At 38.9% G+C, this 25,863-nt stretch overlaps 3 protein-coding genes and 1 long non-coding RNA gene across 9 annotated transcripts in view; 2 read left to right on the top strand and 2 right to left on the bottom strand.

Moving 5' to 3' along the window:
• Positions 1-4,940, bottom strand: part of tdrd12 (tudor domain containing 12) — a 31,227-nt gene extending 26,287 nt beyond the window's left edge. For 2 of the 3 annotated variants that reach the window (XM_034307136.2, XM_034307141.2), the window contains exons 1-9: positions 4,775-4,940; positions 3,796-3,842; positions 2,468-2,632; positions 2,193-2,329; positions 1,769-1,888; positions 1,577-1,632; positions 1,400-1,485; positions 169-391; positions 14-81 (exon numbers count right to left, since the gene is read on the bottom strand). In XM_034307136.2, the coding sequence (XP_034163027.2) occupies positions 14-81; positions 169-391; positions 1,400-1,485; positions 1,577-1,632; positions 1,769-1,888; positions 2,193-2,329; positions 2,468-2,632; positions 3,796-3,834 (894 nt within the window). In that variant the 5' untranslated portion in view covers positions 3,835-3,842; positions 4,775-4,940. Of the gene's footprint in view, positions 1-13; positions 82-168; positions 392-1,399; positions 1,486-1,576; positions 1,633-1,768; positions 1,889-2,192; positions 2,330-2,467; positions 2,633-3,795; positions 3,843-4,159; positions 4,279-4,774 lie in introns of those variants that run through there. The other variant, XM_034307137.2, reaches the window with a different exon arrangement.
• Positions 4,140-7,201, top strand: LOC117597890 (uncharacterized). The gene is made up of 5 exons (XR_008302195.1): positions 4,140-4,261; positions 5,900-5,961; positions 6,102-6,232; positions 6,476-6,509; positions 6,742-7,201. It is a non-coding gene; the product is annotated as an uncharacterized LOC117597890 (long non-coding RNA).
• Positions 7,202-8,977: 1,776 nt separating this feature from the next.
• Positions 8,978-11,912, bottom strand: urahb (urate (5-hydroxyiso-) hydrolase b). Of its 3 annotated transcripts, none has more exons than XM_034307512.2 (5): positions 11,817-11,905; positions 11,326-11,419; positions 9,766-9,898; positions 9,490-9,625; positions 8,978-9,408 (listed from the first exon to the last, which is right to left on the bottom strand). In XM_034307512.2, exons 3-5 carry the CDS (start codon positions 9,885-9,887, stop codon positions 9,310-9,312), a joined length of 357 nt encoding a protein of 118 aa, XP_034163403.2. In that variant the 5' UTR covers positions 9,888-9,898; positions 11,326-11,419; positions 11,817-11,905; the 3' UTR covers positions 8,978-9,309. The 3 variants fall into 3 exon arrangements, with proteins under 3 accessions (XP_034163403.2, XP_034163404.2, XP_026775552.3); XM_034307513.2 differs by having other exon boundaries at positions 11,326-11,471; positions 11,817-11,873; XM_026919751.3 differs by lacking the exon at positions 11,326-11,419 and having other exon boundaries at positions 11,817-11,912.
• An 8,708-nt stretch (positions 11,913-20,620) lies between these two features.
• si:dkey-234i14.3 (fibulin-7-like) lies at positions 20,621-25,770 on the top strand. Of its 2 annotated transcripts, none has more exons than XM_026918645.3 (7): positions 20,621-20,808; positions 21,773-21,926; positions 22,604-22,774; positions 23,252-23,434; positions 23,728-23,865; positions 24,369-24,504; positions 24,719-25,770. In XM_026918645.3, the coding sequence occupies exons 1-7, from the start codon at positions 20,743-20,745 to the stop codon at positions 25,077-25,079; spliced, it is 1,209 nt and encodes a 402-aa protein (XP_026774446.3). In that variant the 5' UTR covers positions 20,621-20,742; the 3' UTR covers positions 25,080-25,770. The 2 variants fall into 2 exon arrangements, with proteins under 2 accessions (XP_026774446.3, XP_026774445.3); XM_026918644.3 differs by having other exon boundaries at positions 20,622-20,808; positions 21,773-21,941.
• The last annotated feature ends 93 nt before the right edge of the window (positions 25,771-25,863 follow it).

The following is a 25,863-nucleotide window of genomic DNA, read 5'->3' as shown; positions in this document are numbered from 1 at the left end:
CAGAAGAACTTACAGGAGATACTGCTCCTCTGGGAACAACTGACTTCGCTGCAGTCATTAGAGATTTCACATGCTCTATTTCTGAACAAGAAAGGTAGAGGGCCATGAAGCATGCAAACAGCAACACACCAGGATTAATTAGTGTCTGACCAGGAAAGTGGTACTTACGTGGCATGAAATCATCTTTCTTACTTTTCCTGGTTAGGAAGTGTGAAGGAGCAGACTTCACTGTACAGCAGCCATTCATTTTGAGAATATGTTGAGGACTGCTGAAAATGTCCCAGGCCAGGCTGACAGGGGACCGATCGACACACCCACTCTGATCCCCCAGAGCCCTCGCACTCAAGAAACACGCAAACTTTTTCACCACCAAATCATCATTTACACAGACCTGCAATACAAGTTAAAATCTAGTTAAAAAGTGACAAAATGTCTCAAGGACTCAATGATTTATATGTTATGATTTTAAACAATGTCTTTTTCAGTTAACAAACATATCCTTTTTGGAAAAAACATTCCCTGGCACTGGAGTTAATTTCGCACAATTACTCATCATATTCATGTTTAGTCTAGGGCTGAGACTTGCCACTTTATTGCTCATCATCGACAGACAGTAATTTTTTTTCAGCAGTGTGCCAATACACTGTCCTTCATTAATACTGACAGACGGTTTTTACGGTGTGAGTGAGCATCACACTGCAAGCATTAACTTTCAGACCATGCTATGAGAATACCATCTGCAGTGTGGCAGCTTTCTGAAAAGTCAGAGAAATAGAATTTTCAAGTTTGTCAGTAACTCATTTCAGCATGTTTTAAAAACTAAATTTAAAGACTACTGGACACTGGAGGAATCTCATTTAATAATTAGTTCCAGGCTAGGTAATAGACCATACTATGTAGAAAAGGCTGTATTCACTTAGTTCATAATATTACATAATATTCTAATAAAGCATAATGCTTCAGATAGAGAGTACACACTCCTGTATGTTCAGATAACAATTTTACAGAGTATGTGGTTACAAAAAAAAAATCATTTTCTTGAACAGGTCCTGTAATATATTACATATTTTACTGTTATGGATATGTATTAATAATTTGTCCAACTATATTCATTTTCCTCAGTTGCTTATTGTACCAATCTTAATTTATTCTGTTTATGCTTTATCAGTTTTATCACATGGTATCAGTATTTAAAGTAACCAAATCAGAATGTTGATAATATAACAGAATTGTAATGATCCTATATTTTAGAAATCAGCAAACAGCATTTGATCAAACAGTAATGGTCTTTGACAGATAAAAATGTGGGTTAGCCAATAATTTAGATATGAATCTAGGCTTAATCAACTGCAGTTGAATGTCCGTGAACACAGTGATGTCTTGAGTGCTGCGAAATTACCTTCACATTTCTGATGGTCAAGTACAGCTCAATATCTGTGCAATCATCATGTGTTCCACAAAGAACGGCCTCAACCAATGTAGATGCTGCAGTGATGGAACATGAGGATTACAATTCCAATAAGAATATGAATAAAATTAGAAAAGGCTTATGTAAATATGCTGAATAAATGGTGACCTTGTAGAAGATTGTGGAGGTATTTTGTAGCGGAGCTGTCCCAGTGAGGAGATGGACTGAAAGTGGGCACCAAAGAGAAGATCAATGAACCCATGCTGACACAATCATTAACAGATTGATCTATATAAGCATGTCTAATTTGTATAATTTACAGTAAAAATTAAAAGCTTTCTGGTCACTGTGATGTCTTACACTAGCTCTGCCGTCTCGTTGCAGATGTGCACTTTGAGTTTCATTGGGTGAATCCGAGCCAATTTGAACCTTAGCACCCGGAAGGGTAGCTGCAAGAACTTATCAACAGGAGCCCTCACACTGCAGGAAAAATGGTTGATATTATTAAATACACAGACTGTACTCAGCAGTGACTTGAGAAGAAACTCTGGCCAAACAGCAATCCAGTAACGCACCATTTATTTTAAATTATATTTAAGACATCGAAAAAATGTTATTTATGTTTTCTTTAAAGTAATCTAAACTGCAAGTTTATTTATGGAGCTTAGAAACAACTCCAAATTCACTGTTCCAACATAGCTCACTTGTGTAATTTTTTCCACAAGGATCTATTTTTTATAACATTCACCACTGAAAATCTGCAGAGACTGCAATGTCTACATACTCATCTGTGCTCACAACGACACGCTCTCCATGGTCTACTAAGAAGCACGTGGCCTGACTCCTTGCTGATCCCAGGAACAGAGACTCCACTTTGGCCCTACACCAGCTCCTCAGTGCTGGCCAAAAAACTACACACACCTAGCGAGACAGAGACACACAGATTGAACGACTTCAGTCATTAAAATAAACAAGCTGCTAAGCACAGCAAATCTGAATATATTTCAAATGCAGTCGTTTCACCTAAATTTATGCAACGTCCGTTACTGTGCATCATACCTGTCCCTTCTCCAATGATAATGGCTTTACTTTCTGTACATCCAGGTTGACCTTGTGATAGAAGAGATTCATTTTAACCTGCAGGGTCTCGTAGTCTTGCGGACCCCCAACCTGTACACCAGGTCCTTTCACAGTTCTCCCCCAAATACATCCTGGATCCTCAACCTCACAGAGAAGGAACAAATGCACCTCTTTAAATATATACACCCTCAGGAAAATACATTATTATTACATATTTTATCATGTAACCTATATATGTGCGACTATACTCCATCCGTCGCACTGTAAAATTAGTAAGCCATCCTCTACCCCATCCTTCAGTGGAACGGGACCACCATAACACCACTACTGACTATCTCAATGCCACTGCTGGGCTGAGAATGGAATAATATATAACATATAAAATAATATCTGCTCAGCAATGATGCTGTGTTCCTTCATTTCTACTGATGGAAATTAGGGATTGACACAGTTGCTATAGGGTTGTTATAGTTCATAGCAACACATGGGCTAAGGTCAGTAACTGTATAGCTACAAAGCGCACCTGTATAGATAGTTGGCAAGGTAGTTTCTTTTCACTTTTCTGTGACATCATGATATATTTGAGTGTTAAAAATTTGTACTGAATTTTTAAAATGAGGCTCCCAAGCAGCACCCTATCTTCAAGAGATGATAAAATGAACATGAGTGGAATCCCAACGGTCCTACAGCTGTCCGTGGCTGGAGGCAAAGAGAACAAAATTGGCTGTGCTCTCTGGGTGAGAAAGATGGCATTACTCTCCTTGTCAACCAGAGCGACGCTAGCCAATTGTGGCCATCTGTGAACTCATATGTGGAAGAGGGCAGTTATCACTTTCCTCTGAGTGTGTTCAGGTGCCTTGAGCATGAACAGTGTGTGACAGGCGAGAGCTAATCTGTGGGTGGGGACTGGCAAAATGACCACATTCGGCAAAAAATGTAATAAATATTACATAAAAACTATTATTTATCTCTGTACACATTAAATATAATAATCATCATCAGTCTCACAGTTTTTTTTTTTTTTTTATGCAACACTACTGTTTTGCCGGCATGTTGTTAATAATCCTGTATCTTGTGATACATACCTTGTATTATCTTCAGGTATGGTGATACGATATGTTAATCATATCACCCAACCTTAGTTTAGGGTCATATTTGCAGATAGATTGACAATTTTACAAAAAAGAGAAATACTAACCATAAAGTGCAGTGGTACTGTAGGAAGCAGGTTAATTTACGGCTACTAAATATTGTATTGTATAAATATAATATTCTGTCTGTACAATTACATAGTGCCAAGACTGTACCTTGATTATTGCCAATTCTAACATTTCTCCAACTTCCATTTCCAAACCTGAGAAGTAGAACAGAAGTTTAACACCATTACAACCTGAAGGAATGTTAACTAACCCATGACTCCAGTAGGAGTCATATAAAATAGCTGATATCTGCTCATTGTTTAACTACCTTACATTATCCAGTAACAGAAACATTAAAGATCCTACACAAGTGGAAGTATAAAGAAGTAACAAGAAGGCTAGCTAGCTTAAACATGGCGACCGCTCAGACCTCACTCAGGCGGTTTCACACACACACACACACACACACACACACACACAGGTTTGGAGCCCAGGCCTTCTGCAAAAGCCTGGCAGAGTATAAAGTACAAACCTTCGAGCTCTTTTCACGAGTTGTTTAGTCGTTCTGGGGGCTATAATACTGAATTTGACAAACACCGCAACAGCAAAAACAAGTTCAGAGGAGAAAAGTGCGGTGAGTTTTGCCGAGTCAGTGATTTTATGTGGCACCGTGACACACGTTAGGAGTTAAATGAGCACCTCCTTTATGGCATGAAGGTTAAACATAGGGCTCTTTACTTCGGCAGTCAATACATACCTTGTATTTAGGTCTACGTTTGCTAAATGTCTCCAAGTTATTTGGAGAAAACGTGGGCGAAATCTATGCGTTGTATGTAGCTAACATTAATGTTAGCAGTGTGCTGTAGAGCCGCCTGCATTAGTTACTGCACATTCCTCATTTTCCTGCAATTAAGTTAACGGTCCTGACCTTGCACATTTATTTATACCATCACAGCAAACTCTAACAGTTTACCTTCACATGTGTATATTAGGCTATGTTTCTCCTGTGTTCATCACCTCGAGGATTAAACTAGCAGCTAACTGATGGATATGATGGACATGTTTTAGTTAAACAGTTAATCAATCCATACTGTTTCAGTTCATTATTACTAGCTTTTTTTTTTTTTTTTTTAATTCCTGGACGTACCTTAGTCCTAGTGAACCTCAATCCGACTACTTTCTATTTAAGTTAACGAGGGCACACAGTGTCCAAGTCCAAATTAGAAAAAAGGGTGACTTTCTAATGTCTGCCCTAAAATGTCTGCCCTCTGGGTGTGAAGTGTCACCTGCCGCTTGCTCCGCCCACACACCCAGCTAACTGCTGCTGCTTTCCAGAAGCTTCTCTCACACCAGGGTGCCAAATATTCGGCTATTTATACTTCCTTACCATACTTAAGTATTATTTTGAGGGTGGTTTATACTTTATTCGAGTATTATTATTATTAAATTGAATACTTGTATTGCTTAATTACAATTTCAAACGTTACTTTTTCCAGTTTTATTTAGACCTTCAAACTACTCATTATATCTCTTGAAGGTCTCTTCTTCTCTCATCCAGCCAATGACCACACCTTACACATCAATAAAATCAAAGAATGGGCACAGTTTAGCATCTAGTCACTTCAGTTTAGCATCCATTACTTTCAGTTTAAAGCATCAAGTTCATCAGTGAAGAAAAAAAACTATCAGGAATGGTGCCAGTTCATCATCTGCGATGACCTTCTCACGCTACACAATGTAGTTAGCACTGTAGCTATCTGTGTCCTGAAGAGGGATAAGCCATGAGACTGCAGTGTTGAACTTGAGGATGAGTGCCCTGGCCCTACCTCAGCACAATGTTTCAATACGATGGAGTAAAGATTCATATCAAATAAGGCATCTTTGTTGTCTCCGTAAAAGGCATGAACGCTATCTAATTTATGAAATGCATGTGAGATCAGTTTTTTAAATTTGCTAACATAAACTGGTGATATTTAACTAACTTGGCCTGTTTTCTTCATTCCAGTAGCTAACATAACTTTACCAACAATATTCCTTTTTTTTTTTCTTTATACAGTTTTTAAGTTATCAGACTGTTCTTAAATTCTTTCTGCAGTGATTTTTACATATTTGTGTAAAATATAATGATAGTATGTTGAAGTGTAACAGACTCAGAATATTTTTATATTACCTGCACATACTTCAGTGACTTATGCACCTTTCTCTGTATTATTGCCTCTAATTCAGTTCATCTATTCCATTTCATCTCCTTCTTGTTGTGCTTTTTACTCAGATGAGCATGTGAAGCCCACGGCCCCTGTGGAACCTGTCTCAGCATCTCTGCCTGTGTCAGAGGTACAGAAATAAAACAAGACCGAGCTATAAAATGTAGAACAGACACACAGCATTTTTTACGCTATTTCTAGATGCAGCCGTCCTAGTGCTGTTGCTTTTACTATTACTTTAATTTAGAAACATTATCTCCCTGACACCAGAGCCATGCAATCTCAGCAAATGTGACACAAAAGGCCAGGTCTACTCCTCTTCTCCATCCCTCCCATTAAAGACATTCAGCAGAAAAAGATGGCCAGCAGAGAAGAAAGAAAACAAGACAGAGCTGGACACGGTAGAACAGTCACACAGTATTTTTATCCAGTTGCTATTTTCAGACACAGTGAACTTGTGTCTTGGGGCATTTAACATGCTTAATATCCCACAACAATTCTGATTGTGGAGCCAAAAGCATGAAGTTAAAGACACAATGTTACTCAGAATGTACACTGTTGTTTTGATTATATTTCCAGTCATTATAATGATGTTACTTTATTGTAATTTAGAAATATTATGATGAATCTGTGTTCTCTTCCAGACTCAGAACAAAATGCCAGGCCAACTTCTCTTCTGTAAGCAAAATTTTGCATGTGAAGCCAAAAGAATTCTGTGCAATAACAATATACAGTATACTATGGTTCACATTTTTCTGGAAATGCAATCTAATATAATTGCCAAAAGACTTCCTAGAAGGAAATTAGCTAATTTAGTACCAGCTGGTTTAGTCCTGTTGCCTGTACTATTACTTTATTTTAATTTAGAAACATTATGATGAATTTGTGTTCGCTCTCTCCCCGACTCTAGAGCTGGCTTGGCCTCGGTAAATTTGACACAAAAATGCAGTTCGACTGTTCTTCTGCATTCCTCTGATCAAGGAAGTGCAGCAGAAGCAGACAGAGAAAGCCAACAAGCTAGTGGTGAAGAAAAGCAGCAGAGGCAGCTAAGACTTGAGACTGTTATTCTACAAGACACGTAAAATCACTAAAACACTCTAAAAAAAAGTAATAAATAATAAATAAAATACAATTTTTAGAGTGGAAGGTGGTGAGATGAATTCTATGGAAATTTTTATAAACGTACAAATTTTAAATGACCAACTATAAAGAGCAAACTTCAAAAGCAACATCTAAAAAAATATGTGTGTGTCTGTGTGTAGGCAAGTAGACAGACAGGCAGGTCTGCAGGAGATAATCCTCACCCTTGCATACAGAACAGTGGACAGGTCAGATGAAAGTAGAAAGGATTCAGACAGCATGTTGCAGAAGAAAACTAAATAAATTTGTAACCATCAAACTTTCCAATCATGTCTATTCCTTCTTTCAGCACTGAAATGTTGTTTATCAACAAGAATAACTTTAATTGTGTAAGAAAACAGTGACAGCCTTATGTACTTCACTCATGTTTCTTCCTCCTTGGTATGTGTGATCCAAATTTCAGGATGACTGAGCAAAGTTTGTAGAAATTTTTTTTTTTGTTAAAACTCAAAATGGCTGACTTCCTTTTGGTAAATCACAAATTCACTACATCAAGAACATTTGGCACCTTTTAGGGAATCAACAAAAAGAATAATGATTTGATGTTGATTGGTCCAAAAGTTACAACCAGTTTTACTAATCTGTGAATTATAGCACCCCTTAGAGGTGAATTTAGACAAAAGCTTCTTGGGGTCCCTTAGGTCCTGGTCCTACACTCATACGTCACGCTGTTGCAGAGATATGCCCTCACTTCCTGTTTGGCAACTTTACCATCAGATTTGTTTGCATGCTATGGACAAACTGTCCTGCATGTCAAAAATCCAGGAAACAAGCTTTGTTCGGGTTGTCTCACCATTCTGTGATCAAAATTTTATGGTTTTTGTAGGAGAAGAAACAAAAAAATAGCTGTCTTTGAAAAGTCAAAATGGTGGAAAATCCAATATTCATGTTCAATAAAAATTAACATAGTTGTATCCACTGAACTCGACATGACCTAGAAAATCAGAGGAATACTATGAATACATAGATCTGAGACTGAAACTCTCAATATCACCCATCAGACACAGAGTACTTAGTAGGACTTGCAGTAAGACACCCCTGTTTAATGGCTACAGCCTAGAACAATGACTTCATGAATGCACAGACCAATGACTGTGTATATGCCACATATCAGACTTGGATAGAAGAAGAAGAAGTTGAAGCCTTTATTTGTCACATATACATTACAACACAGTGAAATTCTTTTCTTCGCATATCCCAGCTAGTTACAAAGCTGGGGTCAGAGAGCAGGGTCAGCCATGATACAGCGCCCCTGGAGCAGAGAGGGTTAAGGGCCTTGCTCAAGGGCCCAACAGTGGAAACTTGGTGGTGCTGGTGCTTGAACCCCTGACCTTCTGATCAGTAACCCAGAGCCTTAACCATTGATACAATATATATGCTAAATCGTACCATCACTGGTACAGACTTGCACAGACTAACATTCCCATGTTGAGCGGCAAGCAGTAATTCACACATTTGTGTTTTGTTCTGGAGGGTTAAATTACATTGTAAATTACATTTTAATTTGAATTAGCCAATGTATAAACAACATTTTTTTCTTGTGCTCATATAATGCTACTATAGCACTATAGTCAGTCACTATAGACATATTATGCATTATTTTGTTCTACTAGCAGGTTACTAGCAGTTTTCTTGTCTTTTTTAAGTGATGGAAAGAGGCTTTCTTAACATAATCCACTCTTTTAAGAAAGTAAAAAAAATCTATACACCGTACTTGAGATATTTAATATCGTATATTAAAAACATCACTCACACACGAGTGTATGATTAGACATCAGCTACAAACGTTCATTCATATTCGTTAACTGCTTTTTCCTGTTATTTAATACTGACATTTAGAGTACCCAATCTGGCTACTAGCATTTTTGGGAGATGGGAAAAGAAACCAGTGATCATGGAAGAAACCACACAAACACATGGAAAATATGAAAACCTCCATACAGACAGTAACCCGAGCTCAGGATTGAGCCCTGAAGCTGTGAGACAGAAACACTAACACCACCATGCCAGGTAGAAAAGTTTATTTATTCGTTACTTTCAGTACCCTTTACAAAAAATGTTAACTTTCATATGTGTAGTGCTGTATTCTAACACCATATGGACAGTCCATTTAAAAAGAAAAGCAATAAAAAAAAGCTTGTAGATTGGTCAATCTTTACAGCAGACAGAAAAATCAAGGTCTCAAAACCACATCACTACACATTTTAGGAGTTAATACACTAGACTCAACTCACCAGGTCATTACCAAGGCTGAATTTGGTGTGTTACAAAGAGAAAAGGATGTACACGTCTCAAAAAAGTTCTTTCAACTAGCCGAATCAGCTGAATCAGGTGCCTACTACTGCCTACAGCTACACCTGTAGACACTGTATGTGTATCTGCTGAGATGTAGAGGCACATGAAACCTCTGGTCCAGGTCTGTTATTGTGAAGACAATCTAGGTGGAAAACAATGTTACTATAGTACTATACACTGTTATATTTTCTTATGTTTTTTTTTTTACTCATCTTTCACTCACCTCTACATATGGGTAAAAGCTGGTCTGGCCCAAACTTTCCCAATACTGTCCAGTCTCAAAACGTAATTTGTACATCCCTACGGTGAAATCTTGTCTGGTGATTAGCCCTGGACAGTGGCCATTCTCATCTGTGGTTCTAGAAAGGATAATAAAGCCGTGTTTCCATTATGTGGTTTTTTTTTTTTTTTTTTTTTTTTTTTTTTACATGTAATCAACACTAATGAATATGACGGTGACAGATTTTCCTGGCAGTGTCTATTACGAAGAGGCATGTACCCAGTAGTGATAAGGTTCCAGAGGGCCATCTGAGGGTCTAGACGATGCAGACTGAGGGCAATGCGTGCTGCAGGAACCCCATCTGCAGTGTTCAGCACATGGGTAACAAGAGGACTATCCATCTCAAACGTATCTGGTTTGGGATTTATATAGAAACAAATTAATTAAATAGAAATGTTTAGAATTTTTGTTGTTCATGTTATCCAGACTCAAAAGCACTTTATACCATGCCTTTATACCATTTTTTGCACTATTATCAACTCTATCTTGTATTACTTGTCTGCATTTATCAATTTATTTATTGATGTTTTCCAAAGCAACTATATATTTTACAAAAAAAAATAATAATTTGAAAACTAAAACTACAGGATGTTAAATTTTAGAATTTCGCCTTCCCTGGTAGAAAAATGCTAGGTACCTGAGGAAGAACATTTTGTAAGGTGGGTTGTGCTGCACAGGTCTCTAATATGTGAACAGCTGTGAGTGCACACATTCAGATAGAATTCAAGGCTGTGTCCCAAAACTGCATAACGCACACTAAATAGTAAATACTAATGACACCAATTGCATAGTAGCACTATTTAGTGCAGTACTGTGCAGTATAGGATATAGCCCAAGTATTCCCAACTCTAGACTGCTCAGTTTCACAGAAGCATGATGATAAAATAAAATAACTTTATCATGCACATCATGAGACTGTCACAGTTACTCAACAAGAGATTGTCTTTCAGCTGCCATCAGCCAGTTAACTCTTACTGTGACTGCCAATCAGCAGTGCCCATGCATCATGATATGGCAGTGTAACTATTCTCATTCTATAAGATTATAAACAGCACATACACATACATACATCCATCAAATAGTCACCTAACATTAGCTTGCTAAAATGTAAGTTCTGGTTTTCCCAGGTTGTCAGACTGTGGGCTAATTATAAGCATGTAGTCAAGGGTCTGAACATCTCTGAGGCTGTTAAACGCAGCTAGTTTGCTAACTCTGTTGACCTAGCTAAAATAATGTGTAGAGAACAAAATTTTAACACTTGGTCATTTCCAATGTTTTTACCCAAATCTGTGTAAACTCTGCATAGTGTTATCTAATCTTTGTACTTTGTTCTCCAGCCTGTAAAAAATAAGAAAAAAATACGGCGAAACTCACCAACATCTCTTGATACTGGCTATCATGAGTTCTCTAGCTAAACAGCTTGTCAGCTGATCATCTATCATTCACTAGCTTCCTAGCAATTTAGAGAACAAATAAATGTCTTAGTCTGTGTGGAGTTTGGTGTGTTTTCCCTGTGTCTGTGTGGGTTCTCCTCTGGGGTTATCCAGTTTCCTCCCACAACATACCAGTAGGTGGACTGCCTAAGATAAATTGTCCCATTCCGAGTGAGTGAGCATGTGCTTGTGAGTGTGTGGTGCCCTGCAATAGATTGGTGTCCCATCCAGGTTGTAGTCCCACACTGTACCCAGTGTTGCCACGACAGGCTCAGCATCCACCACAACCTTGACCAGGATAAAGTGGGCACTGAAGATGAATGAATGAATCAAATAAGTGACTTACCTGTTCAGCAAGACAAAAAATAAAAATAAATCAGTCCTGAATCCTTTTTCCTCTTGTAGTCCCTCTGACGATGAAGTGGTGATATCTGATGTAACTGAAATGGTGTATGATGTTTGAGTACAAATTTTGGGCTGGATTCGTGCTGACTGAAGCAGATTGTGAATTAATTTTGCCGTATTGTCAGGGCAGCTCAAAGTACTCAAGAACATATATAAAAACATATTATAAAGTAGTTTTACTCAGTAATAAAGTTTTTTTTTTCTTTTCATATTTTACAAACAATCCTATACACTGTAAGATTAATAAAGGCAAGCACACTAATGCTTTTCAGAACAGGTGTACTGTCCATGGTGCTGAACCCCCAAAGACTACAGTAACATACACAAAAATCTCTGAAGTAACACTAGGGTCTTATCCTTAATCTTTCTCATTAGTACTTTCCCTATGGGTAGACTAAATTGAAAGAAAGCAACTGAAGAAAAAAACAATACCTTTGTTGTGCAGAAAGATGCAATGTTTATCTGGCCAGCTTGCCCGCTCACTCGGAAATGAGGGCGATTCTGACTGAACTGGCTGTGTGTTTATCCTGGAGCATGGCAGCTTGATTAGTTAATCAATAACAACAATTCCTTGGCTTAATGTTTAAAGAAAAAGAGAGGACAGTTGTGTATTTTGGACACACATTACCCTCAAAATAGAGATTTGATCATTTCTAAGCAAATCAGCACAAAACAGTGAATGCTCACGAATCTTGTACTATGACCTGTAATCCCACTGAAAGTCTACTCAACATGTAATACAGTACAAGTGGAAGTGCTAAGGTCTGGAAATTAACTTTTAACAAATTAACCACTGTGTTAGCAATTAACCTCTAGTCTGGCCAAAAACCATTGGGATTGTCCCATTTAACGATCGCTTACAGTTTAGTTTTGATATACTACACACAAAGACAATTTCAATGAAACATCCCTTTTATAATGTTACATGAGTAAATAAAAATGCTATAAAATTACAGGAATAAGACACAATAATAATGTCCAACTTTCTTGTTGGGTGTAAAAGTAATGATGTGTGGAAACTGTGGAAGATATGTTGTTCCCAGGACCAGAGTTGAGAACCTTTACTTCACTAGAGCTCCACACTAAAAGGTTCTAAACTAAAATTCTTATAAAGAACTCTACATGCTACAGTTTGTCATTTCCAATGAAACAAACAATAAACCTGTACCACTGTAGTTCACAAATGGATAAAATGTAAATTGTAAAGCTTCTACCTTCAGGAAACAACCAGTGTGAGTGAAAAGTAAATGTAATACGTATTAAATAAATACAAAATGCAGAATGGGGCTTTAGCTGATTAAAACGATTAACAGTGGGAAAAGCTTTTCATTTAAGATAGGTTGAACTTTGTTTGATGAGTGACCTCATGACTTAATTGGCTTATCTTATCACTTTTACTGTAGCCTGGCAAAAGCTTAGTCATAAAACTATATATACGGAAACTAAATGGTAATATACACGTCTACTGTTTGTGTAGCTCTGTTTAGATAGTCTTTCCACAGTTGTGCTAAATTAAACCCTAATCTCATGCACTGAATCTTTTAATCTATGATTCCATATCAGCCCCACTTACTGTGAAATCATCTCATTAGTCCAAATGTTTATGATGAACAGCAAGGAAAGATCAGGGAGCTTTACAAATAAATTATTACTGAATTCTGTTGGATTAAAAGTATACCTAGTTTGAAAGACAAGAGTTTTTCCATGTCTATGTCTCCTCAGATCACCTATAGCTGAAGCAGATCAAATTACATCTTACCTCAAATTACAGTTTGCCTCGATTATAGATTAATATTACGCTTATTAGGTTTATTACAAAATATTCTACATTTTTGGAGTTTTTCTACCTCCAGCACTATGGGATTTCAGTGAGGCCTGGGTGCTGACCTTATAAACACTGCAGATTATCTAATAGTATACTACTCTTTGCAAGGCTTTCCTTAAGGGTTCTTTGAATACTTAAGAGTTCTTTGCTTTCCAAAGGGGTACTACCTGGAACCTTTTAAGAAATAGAACCCATAGAAGTTACCTTAGCAGGACAGAGAGACATCCTAAAGGCTGGGAACTAACCTACAAATTAACTTTACAGCTGCTACTACTGTGGTCAAAGAATATTGGGATAATCCCATTTAATGCAGTGCATCTAGGCAGTTAAAATGAAGGCCTTGGGGAAAAACTCCTGTGGCAATAAATGGTTACGTTTACAAAAACAGTGCAAAAGAATTTATGTGAATGCCAGTTGTGTCCAGTACAGTACCAGAGGTGTGTGTCTCTGCTCCATAACGAGGCTGGTCAGCAAATCTATGATCTGCTTCTTTATCACCTTCAGCTGCCTCTTAATACTGTATAGTACAGTTGTTCCCTTTTCTTTACACAAAGCATGAAGAGAGTGATAGGGCTTTTCCCAACACATCACTGACTCTTACCAAATGACATCCTTACTGGCAAAGGTCCTGATCCTCCTTTTGACACGTTAACCCCTATAATTCTATCATAGTAAAATTCCTTGCCAGAACAGCAGCTATTAAAACACTGTTTGACCTCCCGGATACAAAGGCAAACTCAATCCTTCTGATTCACAAACTCAATTTCCTTCTGATTTAAAAACTACTAGGGCTTGGGATTAAGTAAACCCTCTAAATGGGCAATGCGCTATTAATTTGGCAAAATGGCATCAGGTTTTATTATCAAAGTAATGGTGGAGAAAGGTTTTAATGAAGGAGCCATCTGGACCTGGACAACAGAGACACACACACACACACACATGCACAAATATATCACACATTGCAGGCCACAGGAGATTTAATTACATGATAAACGTGTTCAATAAATATGAGAGAGACAGGGACATGAGTGATGCAATTCATTTAAAACCATAATAATACTGATAATATTACTTTCAGAGATCACAGCAGTGCTAAGTTGTCTTTGATTCACACATTGTTCTGCTTTGGAGTAACTGATCCCGGGGTTGTACTCAAGGCAGTCTCCCTGGGATAAAGCAGTACTGAAAATGAATGTTTTCTGCTCCGCATTGGTGAACAGGAAGAGGAAGAAGAACATGTTTGATATGGAGTGCTCATTTTGTGGTGTTGTTACTGAGACACGCCAATGGCAATAAAAAGTCTGTGGAGGAAAATACATTTAATAATTTAACTGTTTTTCCTTCAGACTGTCAATGAAATGATTATAACTTACCAAATTCGCATTCAAGATCTGTCTTTTATTGCCAGTATCATTCACAAGTTTGCCTTTGTTATCTCTGTCCTCCATTCATAACCCAGAGAAAAAACATAGGCAATGTAACCTCTGTAATGCCCACAGCATTACAATCCTCCCATGCTTTGTGAATAAAAATAAGTGATGACTCAGAAAATCATTGGCCCAATGATTTAGGAGCTTTCAGAGCTTTTAAAGGACTAGTGAGGTGATCCTGAAGTTTGAGAATACACCTACAGAATACTACTACAGTCTGGCCCTAGCAAAACAGGATGATATCTGCTGCTGATTATAAGTAGACAACACACAGGCAGATCAACCTAATTGACACGCCATGTCCTCATTCAGGGAATTTACAAATATTTGGTTTCACTCTGCCCTGGTCTCATGTTAACAGAATGGAAAGGAGTACTGTATAAACTTATCTACAGTTATAACCTTACAGTAAAAGCACAGTCTGATAAATATCAATATATGGACATCCATTTTAGAAATCATTTTGGTAATAGCTATATTTATTTCTCTCAGCAGAGAAAGAGAAAGACAAGATGTTGATGGAATATGTGTAGTAATAACATACAAGCTAAAGATTCTATACACATTATTTAAGTGTGATAAATATGTGCAAGGATTAATAAAAGACAAAAAATCAATCTTTGTGAGATATATCAATGGAAAACTGTTTACAGTTAATGAGAAATCCACGGATTTATAAGCCTAATAGAACGGAGTCTTGCCTAATTGTCCTACTTGATGCTTTTTAGGGGTGTAACGATACACTCGGTCATGATTCGATGCAATTTGATTCTCAGAAAATGTAAACAAAATTTGAATGAAGAAAAATTGTGACTGAAAAGACTCCTTTTTTATTTCTGTATACCAAACAATGCAAAACAATGTGCACTTTTGTCTGTATTAAACAAAATAAATTAAAATTCCTTTTAAGAGAGGTTAAATATTGTCAACAAAATGTACTACAGGTTCAGTATATTTAAATAAATAAATAAATAAATAAATAAATTTATAAATTCTCCCAAATATTTTGACGGAATAAACAAAGTGTATGACAAGAGGAAAATGATCGACTGAAACATAATGAGCTCTGTAACCGCATTATGTATAATGTGTGTTGGTTGCTGTAATCCAGAGCTATCGGTCTATCGGTCACTTCACAAGTGCAGATCTCTCATTACTGAGACAGGAACCTGCAGGTTCAACAAGAAAGAATGCAACCACATGACCATAAGGCTTTCTATATATTTTAACTCTATGGCTATGTAGATTGGTGTTCAAACAGTGCAACTGCATTACATGTATAAATAACAAAATGCTCATATTGCACATTTCCATGGTGCAAATCATCACTTTTTTGCAACACGGTGCATCGTGTCACGATATATCATTACACCCCTAGTGTTTTTCCTATAGTACATTGTTCATTGTGTGTTTCAGTAACAGGTTTTACAGCATATATCTATTATTCCTGCAATGTCTTACTTTTTGCATTTTTATCTATCTGACAAATTTTATTTCATTGTTCAGTGTTAATAAATGACTGTGTATGTGCATTATTACTCTATGATTAGGCGAATATTATAAGAGTGGTATAAAGTCAACAGAAAAGACAAATAATTTATGTGTATGACTCATGACTCTCAGACAGAGAGACAGAGAAACACAGGAAGACAGAAAGAAAGGGAGGAGAATGGGAGAGAGAGTTTATAATGAGAGAACATTTCTCACAAATCCCGTAACCCCCTGATATGGAAAAATAAGTCATAATTGTGGTGGTTATAGTCATACCAGACAGAAAAAAAACAAGCAGGATTATTTTAACAGGTGCACCTTATTATTCCAGCTCATTTCAGATTGCACAATACCAATGCTGCCAAATCAGAAAAGAGTCAACAGGAAGAAAGAGGAGTGGGTATATAAGACACAAGAAACATTAAGAGATGCGTCAGAGTATATAGTTTCAGATACCCATAAATTAAACAAGGAAACTCAAATTATGGCACATAAGAAAGACTGGTTGATGTAACGTGTATTGGAGGCAGGACAAAAGTGCATAAAATCAGCATGCCTTTCATTCAGAGCAAGTCCATGAATTATTATTCATATTCCAGGCATGGGTCAGGGAACAGGCAGCCAACATAATTCAAGAGTCATCCATAATCATAAATCAAATAATCAGGAACAGGTCAAAACCAGGAAGTACTTGGAATTTGAAAACAAAGAACTTGGAATAATGGAAACTAAAGCTCAGTAATGATCAGGATATAAATAGACAAACTAATCAAGCGCTAAGCACAGAACACCTGGAAACAATCAGGAAAACACATCAATGACAGGACAATGGAGGAGACAAGACTAGAATCAAAACAACTGAACATGGCCAGACAAAAGCACAACATGAGAAACAAAACATGAGATTGAATAATAAGTGCTCGTCACGCTTCGCAGCCGTGCTGCGTGCTGAGAGGGGGAATTCACAACAGTGGGATGGAGCTCGTTATCTCACCACTTGCTTCATGCTGGGAAATAAAAGCTAAATGGTTGGAACTTTAAAGTATCAGTTTCTGCTGCTCTGTAGGTGTTCTCCCTAGAATGTTTCATTTCTGCTCTTTACTTGCAGGACTATAGATCACCTGCCATGCTAGTATCTAAAAAAAGCACACACAGTTTGTTCCTGGAAGTGAAAAAGACGAAAATGCACACTGAAGCATGCAGGATCCCATACTGCATATTTTTTTAATAGTTAATTATATAAATCATACTAATCATTACTTAACTATTTTGTGTAATTACTTTTTTATTGACAAAATAAAACTTTGCTGAAGTAAGCCTCCCACACTAACAGAACCAACCGAAATGATAGTGTGTAGATTTCCTCAATACACACTGTCTGAGAGGACCATTTCTGGACTGCAGGAAAGTCATAAGGGTTATATGAGTATATAGGATATAGGATGTCTATTTTTAAAAATCTAGTTGAATGACTTCCTCTAATAGCTTTGGAAAGCTCATTAATTCAGCTGGATATTGTTGAATCTCATTTCTGCAGTAACACACCAACACCTTCGACTCTGCTCAGTAAAGTCATTGGGTCTAACCCAGTGACTTTATATATGACATATCGTCATTTCCTCCTACTGTTTGCTTTTGAAGCCTAAATTTGGTTAAACTGAAAGCTGCCATCTTGACTGAGGTTGTACTGTATGTTAAAAATGGCTAGAGCATGCACAGTAGAGACTCTGGAACCAGTGTCTGCACTGTAGAGATGCTGGAGCCAGAGCATACACAGCAGAGACCCTGGAGTCAGTGTCTGCACTGTAGAGATGCTGGAGCCAGAGCATACACAGCAGAGACCCCGGAGTCAGTGTCTGTGCTGTAGAGATGCTGGAGCCAGAGCATACACAGTAGAGACCCCGGAGTCAGTGTCTGTGCTGTAGAGATGCTGGAGCCAGAGCATACACAGTAGAGACCCCGGAGTCAGTGTCTGTGCTGTAGAGATGCTGGAGCCAGAGCATACACAGTAGAGACCCCGGAGTCAGTGTCTGTGCTGTAGAGATGCTGGAGCCAGAGCATACACAGCAGAGACCCCGGAGTCAGTGTCTGTGCTGTAGAGATGCTGGAGCCAGAGCATACACAGTAGAGACCCCGGAGTCAGTGTCTGTGCTGTAGAGATGCTGGAGCCAGAGCATACACAGTAGAGACCCCGGAGTCAGTGTCTGTGCTGTAGAGATGCTGGAGCCAGAGCATACACAGTAGAGACCCCGGAGTCAGTGTCTGTGCTGTAGAGACGCTGGAGCCAGAGCATGCACAGCAGAGACCCCGGAGTCAGTGTCTGTGCTGTAGAGACGCTGGAGCCAGAGCATACACAGTAGAGACCCCGGAGTCAGTGTCTGTGCTGTAGAGATGCTGGAGCCAGAGCATACACAGTAGAGACCCCGGAGTCAGTGTCTGTGCTGTAGAGACGCTGGAGCCAGAGCATACACAGTAGAGACCCCGGAGTCAGTGTCTGCGCTGTAGAGACGCTGGAGCCAGAGCATGCGCAGTAGAGACCCCGGAGTCAGTGTCTGCGCTGTAGAGATGCTGGAGCCAGAGCATGCGCAGTAGAGACCCCGGAGTCAGTGTCTGCACTGTAGAGACGCTGGAGCCAGAGCATGCACAGTAGAGACCCCGGAGTCAGTGTCTGCACTGTAGAGACGCTGGAGCCAGAGCATACACAGTAGAGACCCCGCAGTCAGTGTCTGTGCTGTAGAGACGCTGGAGCCAATGTCTGCACTGTTGAGATGCTGGAGCCAGAGTATGCGCAGTAGAGACCCCGGAGTCAGTGTGTGCACTGTAGAGACGCTGGAGCCAGAGCGTGCACAGTAGGACACAGCTGTGGTCAGACAGTGGATCCACCCAGTCAATAAATTGTTATAAACTATAGCTAGTATTAGCTGCCTTGATTTAAGCCATCACTTTGTTTACTCATGTTGGTTTGCTAGTTATAATATCAGTACAATGAGCTAACTCAGACATCAAAATGAGCAACATACTGGGAAAAACTGCCTGGGGGTAGAACTCCCTACTGAGGTTCTGTTACAACAGTTTACAGCAAAACAAGACATGGATTCGTTACAGAACTGTCCAGAGCTTCAGGTGTTGGAAAGTGTGTGCATGTTCACGAGGCTCAACTGTCCAAATCTGTCAATCGCCTCATCAACCACACCCTTTTAATTATCACCAAATAACTCCTATAAAAAGCTTTTATCATAAGGAAAAATACTGGGGGGTTTAAAGGTCAACACACCTCCCTGCTCCAAAAAAAGACAATAGAAGCCTTCATAGAATTTGTAATGCTTTTAATGGTTATAATGGAAATTGTGTTGGTTTTAATGGAAACTGTAATGGACCCTGTGGGTCTCTACTGGTAATTTGTTGCCTTCTATGGGTGGCATATTACGTCTACTGGATACCACTAAGGAACAATGAAAGTAATGGTAATGGTTTTAATGGTAAGCTGATGGTTTGTAATGGTATTTGTAGTGGAAACCCTTAGAATTTCTGTGATGGTTTCTATTGTTTTTTTTTGTTTGTTTGTTTTTTTCAGCAGGGGTTGTAAATACGACAGAACACTACTCCTGTTAATTTGTGGAGATGTCTTTTAAAACCAAAGTTTAGCTTGTGCTCAATTCACTAACATTGGAATGGGCGGAGTTAGAAATTGTACTGCTGTCAGCCACTAGAGGGCCTCAGAGACACTCTGACGTCACTTTTAACCCCTGTTATGACGTCAGCCCTTATGCTGTCTACTGAGATAGATGTAAGTCGCTCTGGATGAGGATGTGTGCCAGATGCCATTAATGAGAATGTCATGAAAATAAACAGACAGTGGTGGGAAAGAGAACAGCAGAGAAATGAATCTCATTAGCACCACCTTACGGACACTGCACACACTCCCTGCCATTCTCTCTCTCTCTCACACACACACACACACACACACACACACACACACACACACACGCTTGACATGTGTCACGTGACATAGAACCCCACATACTGAATATGTTACTTGAACTTATTATAAAGATTATTATGAGTCATGTATTAGCATCTGCACTCTTTCCTCTTTATTCTGTAGCATCATTCAGTTACCTAATAAAATCCGGGCTCCTATAAAAGATAAGATGTTTACTATATCAGAGCTAATGATAGAGGTGGTGTGTCTTTCTGACAGGTTAATTCATGTTGTTCCTGTGTTTGGTTTGCCAGATTAAAGCTCTCAGACTGTGTCCAAAACCGCTTGCTTCCCTACTAAATAGCATGTCAAAAAATAATGAGCCATTTCTATGTGTACATGGCGTTTAGTAGGGAGGTATGCGGGTTTGGACGCAGTCTGAAGGCTTTCCAGATGTGCACAGCTGTCTCACTGAGGTGGGCTCTCCCCCCTCTGAAGGTGGGCTAAATATAACGCTTCGAGGGGCTTAAAGCCTAGAGCTGTGCTAATAATACACACACACACACACACACACACACACACACACACAGAGAGAGAGAGAGAGAGAGAGAGAGAGAGAGATAGGAGAAGGAGAGGTGCTTCAGCTGACATATAGACACACACTGTCCTGGGAACAGTTTTTCTGCTAGGATGTATAACGGTGGAATATTTGTGATCATTTTTATCACATGCCAGATGCTCGGATCTCAGAGCCAGGTACGTCCAAAACCTGTAAATAACACATGCAGGTATGTCCTTTATTCAGAAACCTGTATGCATAGATTTTATTGCACTGGGTTAACATTCACACGCAGACACAACCCATGTGGTTTTCAGACTTGTAATCTTTTTCATGTACTATCTTCTCCCTGTATTTACACATTATATCATTTCATGTGAATATTCTAACACAACAACAACAAAAATCCTTAAAATGTGTGAAAGATGTGAAATACATGTGAAATAATATACCCTGGTGCAAGTTTCGAAGCCATGTATGTGTTTCTGTAGATATATATTTTTCTGCTAGATATATATGCTTTGTATATATTTTATCATTTGTGATGATCAGCATGATTAACCTTCCAGGTGTCTCTTACATTTGTGGAAAACAAACTATACAGAACTACTGTAGTATCCCCCAATTGGAATTTTTTTGGCCCTGTGTTTGAATTTACAATTTACTCTTTAGTAAATTTTGAATTTACTCTTTAGTCTTAAAGAGTCCTAACAAACAGGTTTAAAAAAAAAAAAACCACACACAACCAGATACACAAAATATGGTATTTGCACTCGTTTGCTGAAAAAAAAAAAAAAAAATCCTGGCATGCATACATTATGCAGATGTAGGATTTGTCCCGGATATGGGCAGAAGAAACTGCTTGTGAAGCAGTCAGAGACAAGTGCTGGGGAGTTTTGGATGTTTTTATGGATTTTTTATTTTTACATCTTAGATAAATACAAATATTATTTCACAAAATTCTTGCACACATTAGAGCACAAGCGTTGCTAAAGATAGTATCGCACATGTGAAGGATCTGAATCACTCCATAGCTCTTTTTGTTTGTGTCATAAATATGTATTTGGTCAATGTACTGCAGTCAAATGAGCAACGAAACCACTATTGCCAGTAGTTTTCTGTTAAATAAACACCATTAACTCCATAACTGGAACTGGACAGGAGTGTGTGAGCAGGCAGGAGGTCCAGAGCACTCTACGACATGTCCATAAGCTGCTCTCAGCGCACGAGACCTCCTTCTTACAGAGTGTACGCAGCCTGCGCAAGAAACTCAACCTGCTACACAACAACACAATCAAACACAGCGGAAACACAGGCAAGCACAGCACTCGTGAGTACAGCAGCAGACACATTACTGTATACAGTTACACAATATTACACAAAACTGCATCTAAACTTCGAGAAAAGGAAGTTTCTTTGGATGGTAAACAGTTCCAGCTTTTTTCTACACGGAATCTTTGTAGATGTCCACAGAGATCTTTAAGATTTTCTTCTGAGGGACCAAGATGGGACCATGAAGAACCATTTGGGGTGCTAGGTGGAAACATTAGTCACAATTTACTCAGTACATTAAACCATTAGGAAAGTTCGGTAGTCATGAGAACTTGGAATGTAAGTCTGGATGCACTGACAGGTCCTGAGGTTAATTCTTACCTCCATATACACTTACACATAAAGGGCTCTTCAAGAGTTCTTTGGTTAACACTTATAGGTTTGTCAAGGGGTTTTACTTGGAGCCTTTTCTGAAAGGGAAACACTGTAATAGGGTTTATACACTGTTAAGGGTTTTAAGTTTTAAGAACTTTTAAGGGTTTTGCTAGAGGAACAAACCAAAGAACACTACAGGGCATTAGCTGGAACCAAGAGTTTACCATGGCGTCAGATCTGTCTCTGAAAATGCAAGTTGATCTAAGTATTGTGTGCATAAACTTGTTATTTTACCCTTATAATGTCTAAGCATAAACTTTCTTTATGTTGTCTTTTACCCAACAGCAATATGCCTGGCTCCAAACCCACCAGCCAATGGCAGGATGCTGGGCCAAGTGTTCAGAGTGGGCCATGAGGTTCACTTCCTCTGCAACCCTGGTTTCCAGCTGTCAGGGCCAGAGACTAGGGAGTGTCTGGATTCCCTCAGCTGGAGTGGAGAAGAGCCAACCTGCAAGAGTACTTATTAAATGATAAACCAGAATTTTAAAACCCCATCTCTAGTTACCACATCTGTAGAACAAAAAAATTCAATGTTTTTCTGTACTGAGAAAAGAAGCAAAGGCCTGTTGGCTTGAAATAACAGTGCTTAGAATAACAGTCTATGGGCAGTTGTAGAAGCAGACAATAATTTATGAGAGGCATTGTTTTTATGAATTCTTCACTGAAAGGTATTTGTGGTGGAGCTACCTTTTCAGAGAGAAGAATTTGTGGTTACACTTTAGCAACTTAATTGATTATGCTTGGATACTAGAATATCTTCAAAGGCTTCATGCAAGTTCAACAACTGGCCAAGGGCTTCCATTATAACTGTGTTTTGAGTCAACGTGTTGAAATTATTTTCTGTGGTAATAGCACATACTCTGCAGACACAGCAGATAGAGATTAGGTTGAAAACAATATTTTGAACAATAATCTATCCTGTTTTATCTTCAGTGGTAGATGCTGGAACAGACAATAACCCTACTTCCTCCATGCCCACATCTACCTCATCACCTTCTCCACCTTCAGTCTCAGCTTACGTGCGTCCCGCCCGCTGTATCGAGTTGCAAGGCGCCGTGCACTGCACATGTGAGCAAGGCTATAGCATCTCCAGCCAGGACAGAAGCTTGTGCACAGGTAACATCTCCAACCGGGTAAATACTGGGCTTTGACTAGACAGTGTAAGAGAACTGATGTGGGCTTAACATCTTCCTGTCCATATTATCATACTGCTAGGGATATGAAAGGCATAAAATTATTCTCAATCAGTGAGCTCCAGGGGGAGATGCTGATTTGAATAACTTTAGCTGATTATTAGAATATATTACAAAATGGTGTTCTGACTTACAATTCCATTAAGTTAATGTAAATAAATTTGGTTGCGTGGAATCTATACTTAAACGCTCTTTTTTTTTTCTCTTCCCCCAAAGACATTGATGAATGCGAGCTCTTCCGTATGACCCAACCGGGCCGTCTATGTTTGCACGCGTGTGTGAACACAGCTGGGAGCTACTACTGCCAATGTCCCACCGGCTACAGCGTCAGCAAAGACAACAGGAGCTGCCAAGGTCAGTATCCTACTTTAATAGAACACAAAAACAAAAATAAAACACGTTTATTTCTTAAAGTCTTCCCAGCGATGCAGATTGTGTGTAGGAAAAGCACCTTCAAGGTTATACCGTTTAGGAAGAAGGCTACAGAGTTTAATTCAGCATTTTCTTTAGATCTTTATTTAATGGTACTTTTAAAGCCCTCTGCTGCCTCTGAGGCAAACTGCAGATGCTATGAATACTGAGGTGCTTTCTGACCAACTGAGCCCAAACCTCTGTTCTCTGTCAAAACTACAAGAGTTGTTTTTTGTTTTTGTTTTTTTTTGCTTTACTTCCTTGCATCTTACAGCTCTCTTCTCCAAATACAAGTGGAAAGGAAACAAGGACAGAAAGAATTCAAGGCAAACATACTTACCTTATGAGGCCTCAATTACTCAATCACAACTTCTTGATTTATTGGCCAGTTAAATGAAACTTTAATGAGAAACAACTTGCTAAACTGTTCACCATTTTCACTGCAGACATTGATGAGTGTGAGAGAGGAGCTCACAACTGTACCAAAGAGCAGGTGTGTGTGAACACTTTCGGAGGTCACAGATGCATGGTAGTGGAATGCCCTCGCTTCCGCAATGCTTCCTACATCAAGACCTCACCTCTGTAAGTATGCAACTTTCGTTTCCATTAGTACAATACATTTGATTCACATTTCCACTAGGAATATTACAGCACAGGTTCGATATGCAGGACAGGTTGAAGACCGGTATTATGTACATCACGTTGATAAACCTGACATGAAGCTCAGCATGGAATAAAAAGCTGAAAATCCAACTTTCCACCTCTAAACTTTGGCCTTCCAACGTCTATATTACAGGCAATGTGAGCGTAATCCCTGTGTCCAGGGCAACAAAGCTTGTCTCCAGGCTCCCGTCTCCATCAACTTTCACTTCATGTCATTGGTGTCGAACATGAGCACTCCCCGTGTTCTGTTCCGGGTTTCAGCAGCCCGTATTCTGGGAGACGCCCTGCGCTTTGGACTGCTGGGAAATCGGGGGGCAGGGCATTTTACCCTTCAGCGCTCGAGCAGACAGAGTGGGGAGCTGCTGCTGGTGGAGCCAGTGCAAGGCCCTGCCACGTTGGAGGCTGAGGTGGAGATGAGCGAGCTAGAGAGGAGAACACTGCTGGGACGATATGTTACAAAGGTTACACTCTTCGTATCCCCATACAGCTTCTAAAACAAAGAGTGTGGAGGAGAAAGACTGGAGAATAAAGTGATCTTGCTACCCGAGACAACTGTTACAGTTGCCTTACAAACAACACATGAACTAAAATGAAGTATGACAGATTTCCAGCTAGGCAAATCAAACATCTTTATTACAAAGCTATTAAGCATCACTCTTAATTTTGTTTTTACAGCCTTTTATGTCTTTAATTTGACAAGCTAGTTTTATTTCATAATCTAGTGTGTATTTCATCTAATGTAAACTTATTATTATATCTTATTTTAAAGTTTTTTAAAACAGTTTCAACAATGACTGATATTTCTGTTTAAACATTCACACTGAAGCACAATGGCATCTTTCAAGATTTTAATGTCTTTACCAACATGACTGAAATAATATCTGGTACCAAAACAAAAATCCTTCTCATGATTCTACCATAAATCGTAATCATAGGCACACTCCAGAAGGAGAAGGACTGTCTGCAACGACTGAAAAGCATTCCTACAAAGAATTCTTCACCCTACTGACAGAATGCCAAGTCAGGACCTCACAGACCTCTCCTCAATGCACATCATTTAACTGTGTGGAGCTATAAAAAGTACTCAAACAGAGAAGCTGCCTTTCACACACTCACTCTGTCTCACACGCTGTATCTACAAAAAGGCAACAAGATAACTCTACTGTTATATGTCCGGGAAAAATAAAGCCTTAAATTAAAGCAACAAATGATTCTGTCATATTTATCCTCCAGAAGAGAGATAATAAAATGAGGGTGTAGTTTAGATTTCTGTTACAA

The sequence above is a fragment of the Pangasianodon hypophthalmus genome, chromosome 9 (assembly GCF_027358585.1).
Source record: "Pangasianodon hypophthalmus isolate fPanHyp1 chromosome 9, fPanHyp1.pri, whole genome shotgun sequence".
NCBI lineage: Eukaryota > Metazoa > Chordata > Actinopteri > Siluriformes > Pangasiidae > Pangasianodon > Pangasianodon hypophthalmus.
Note: the sequence above shows the minus strand (reverse complement) of the source record. Positions and strands in the feature narration are given on the sequence as shown.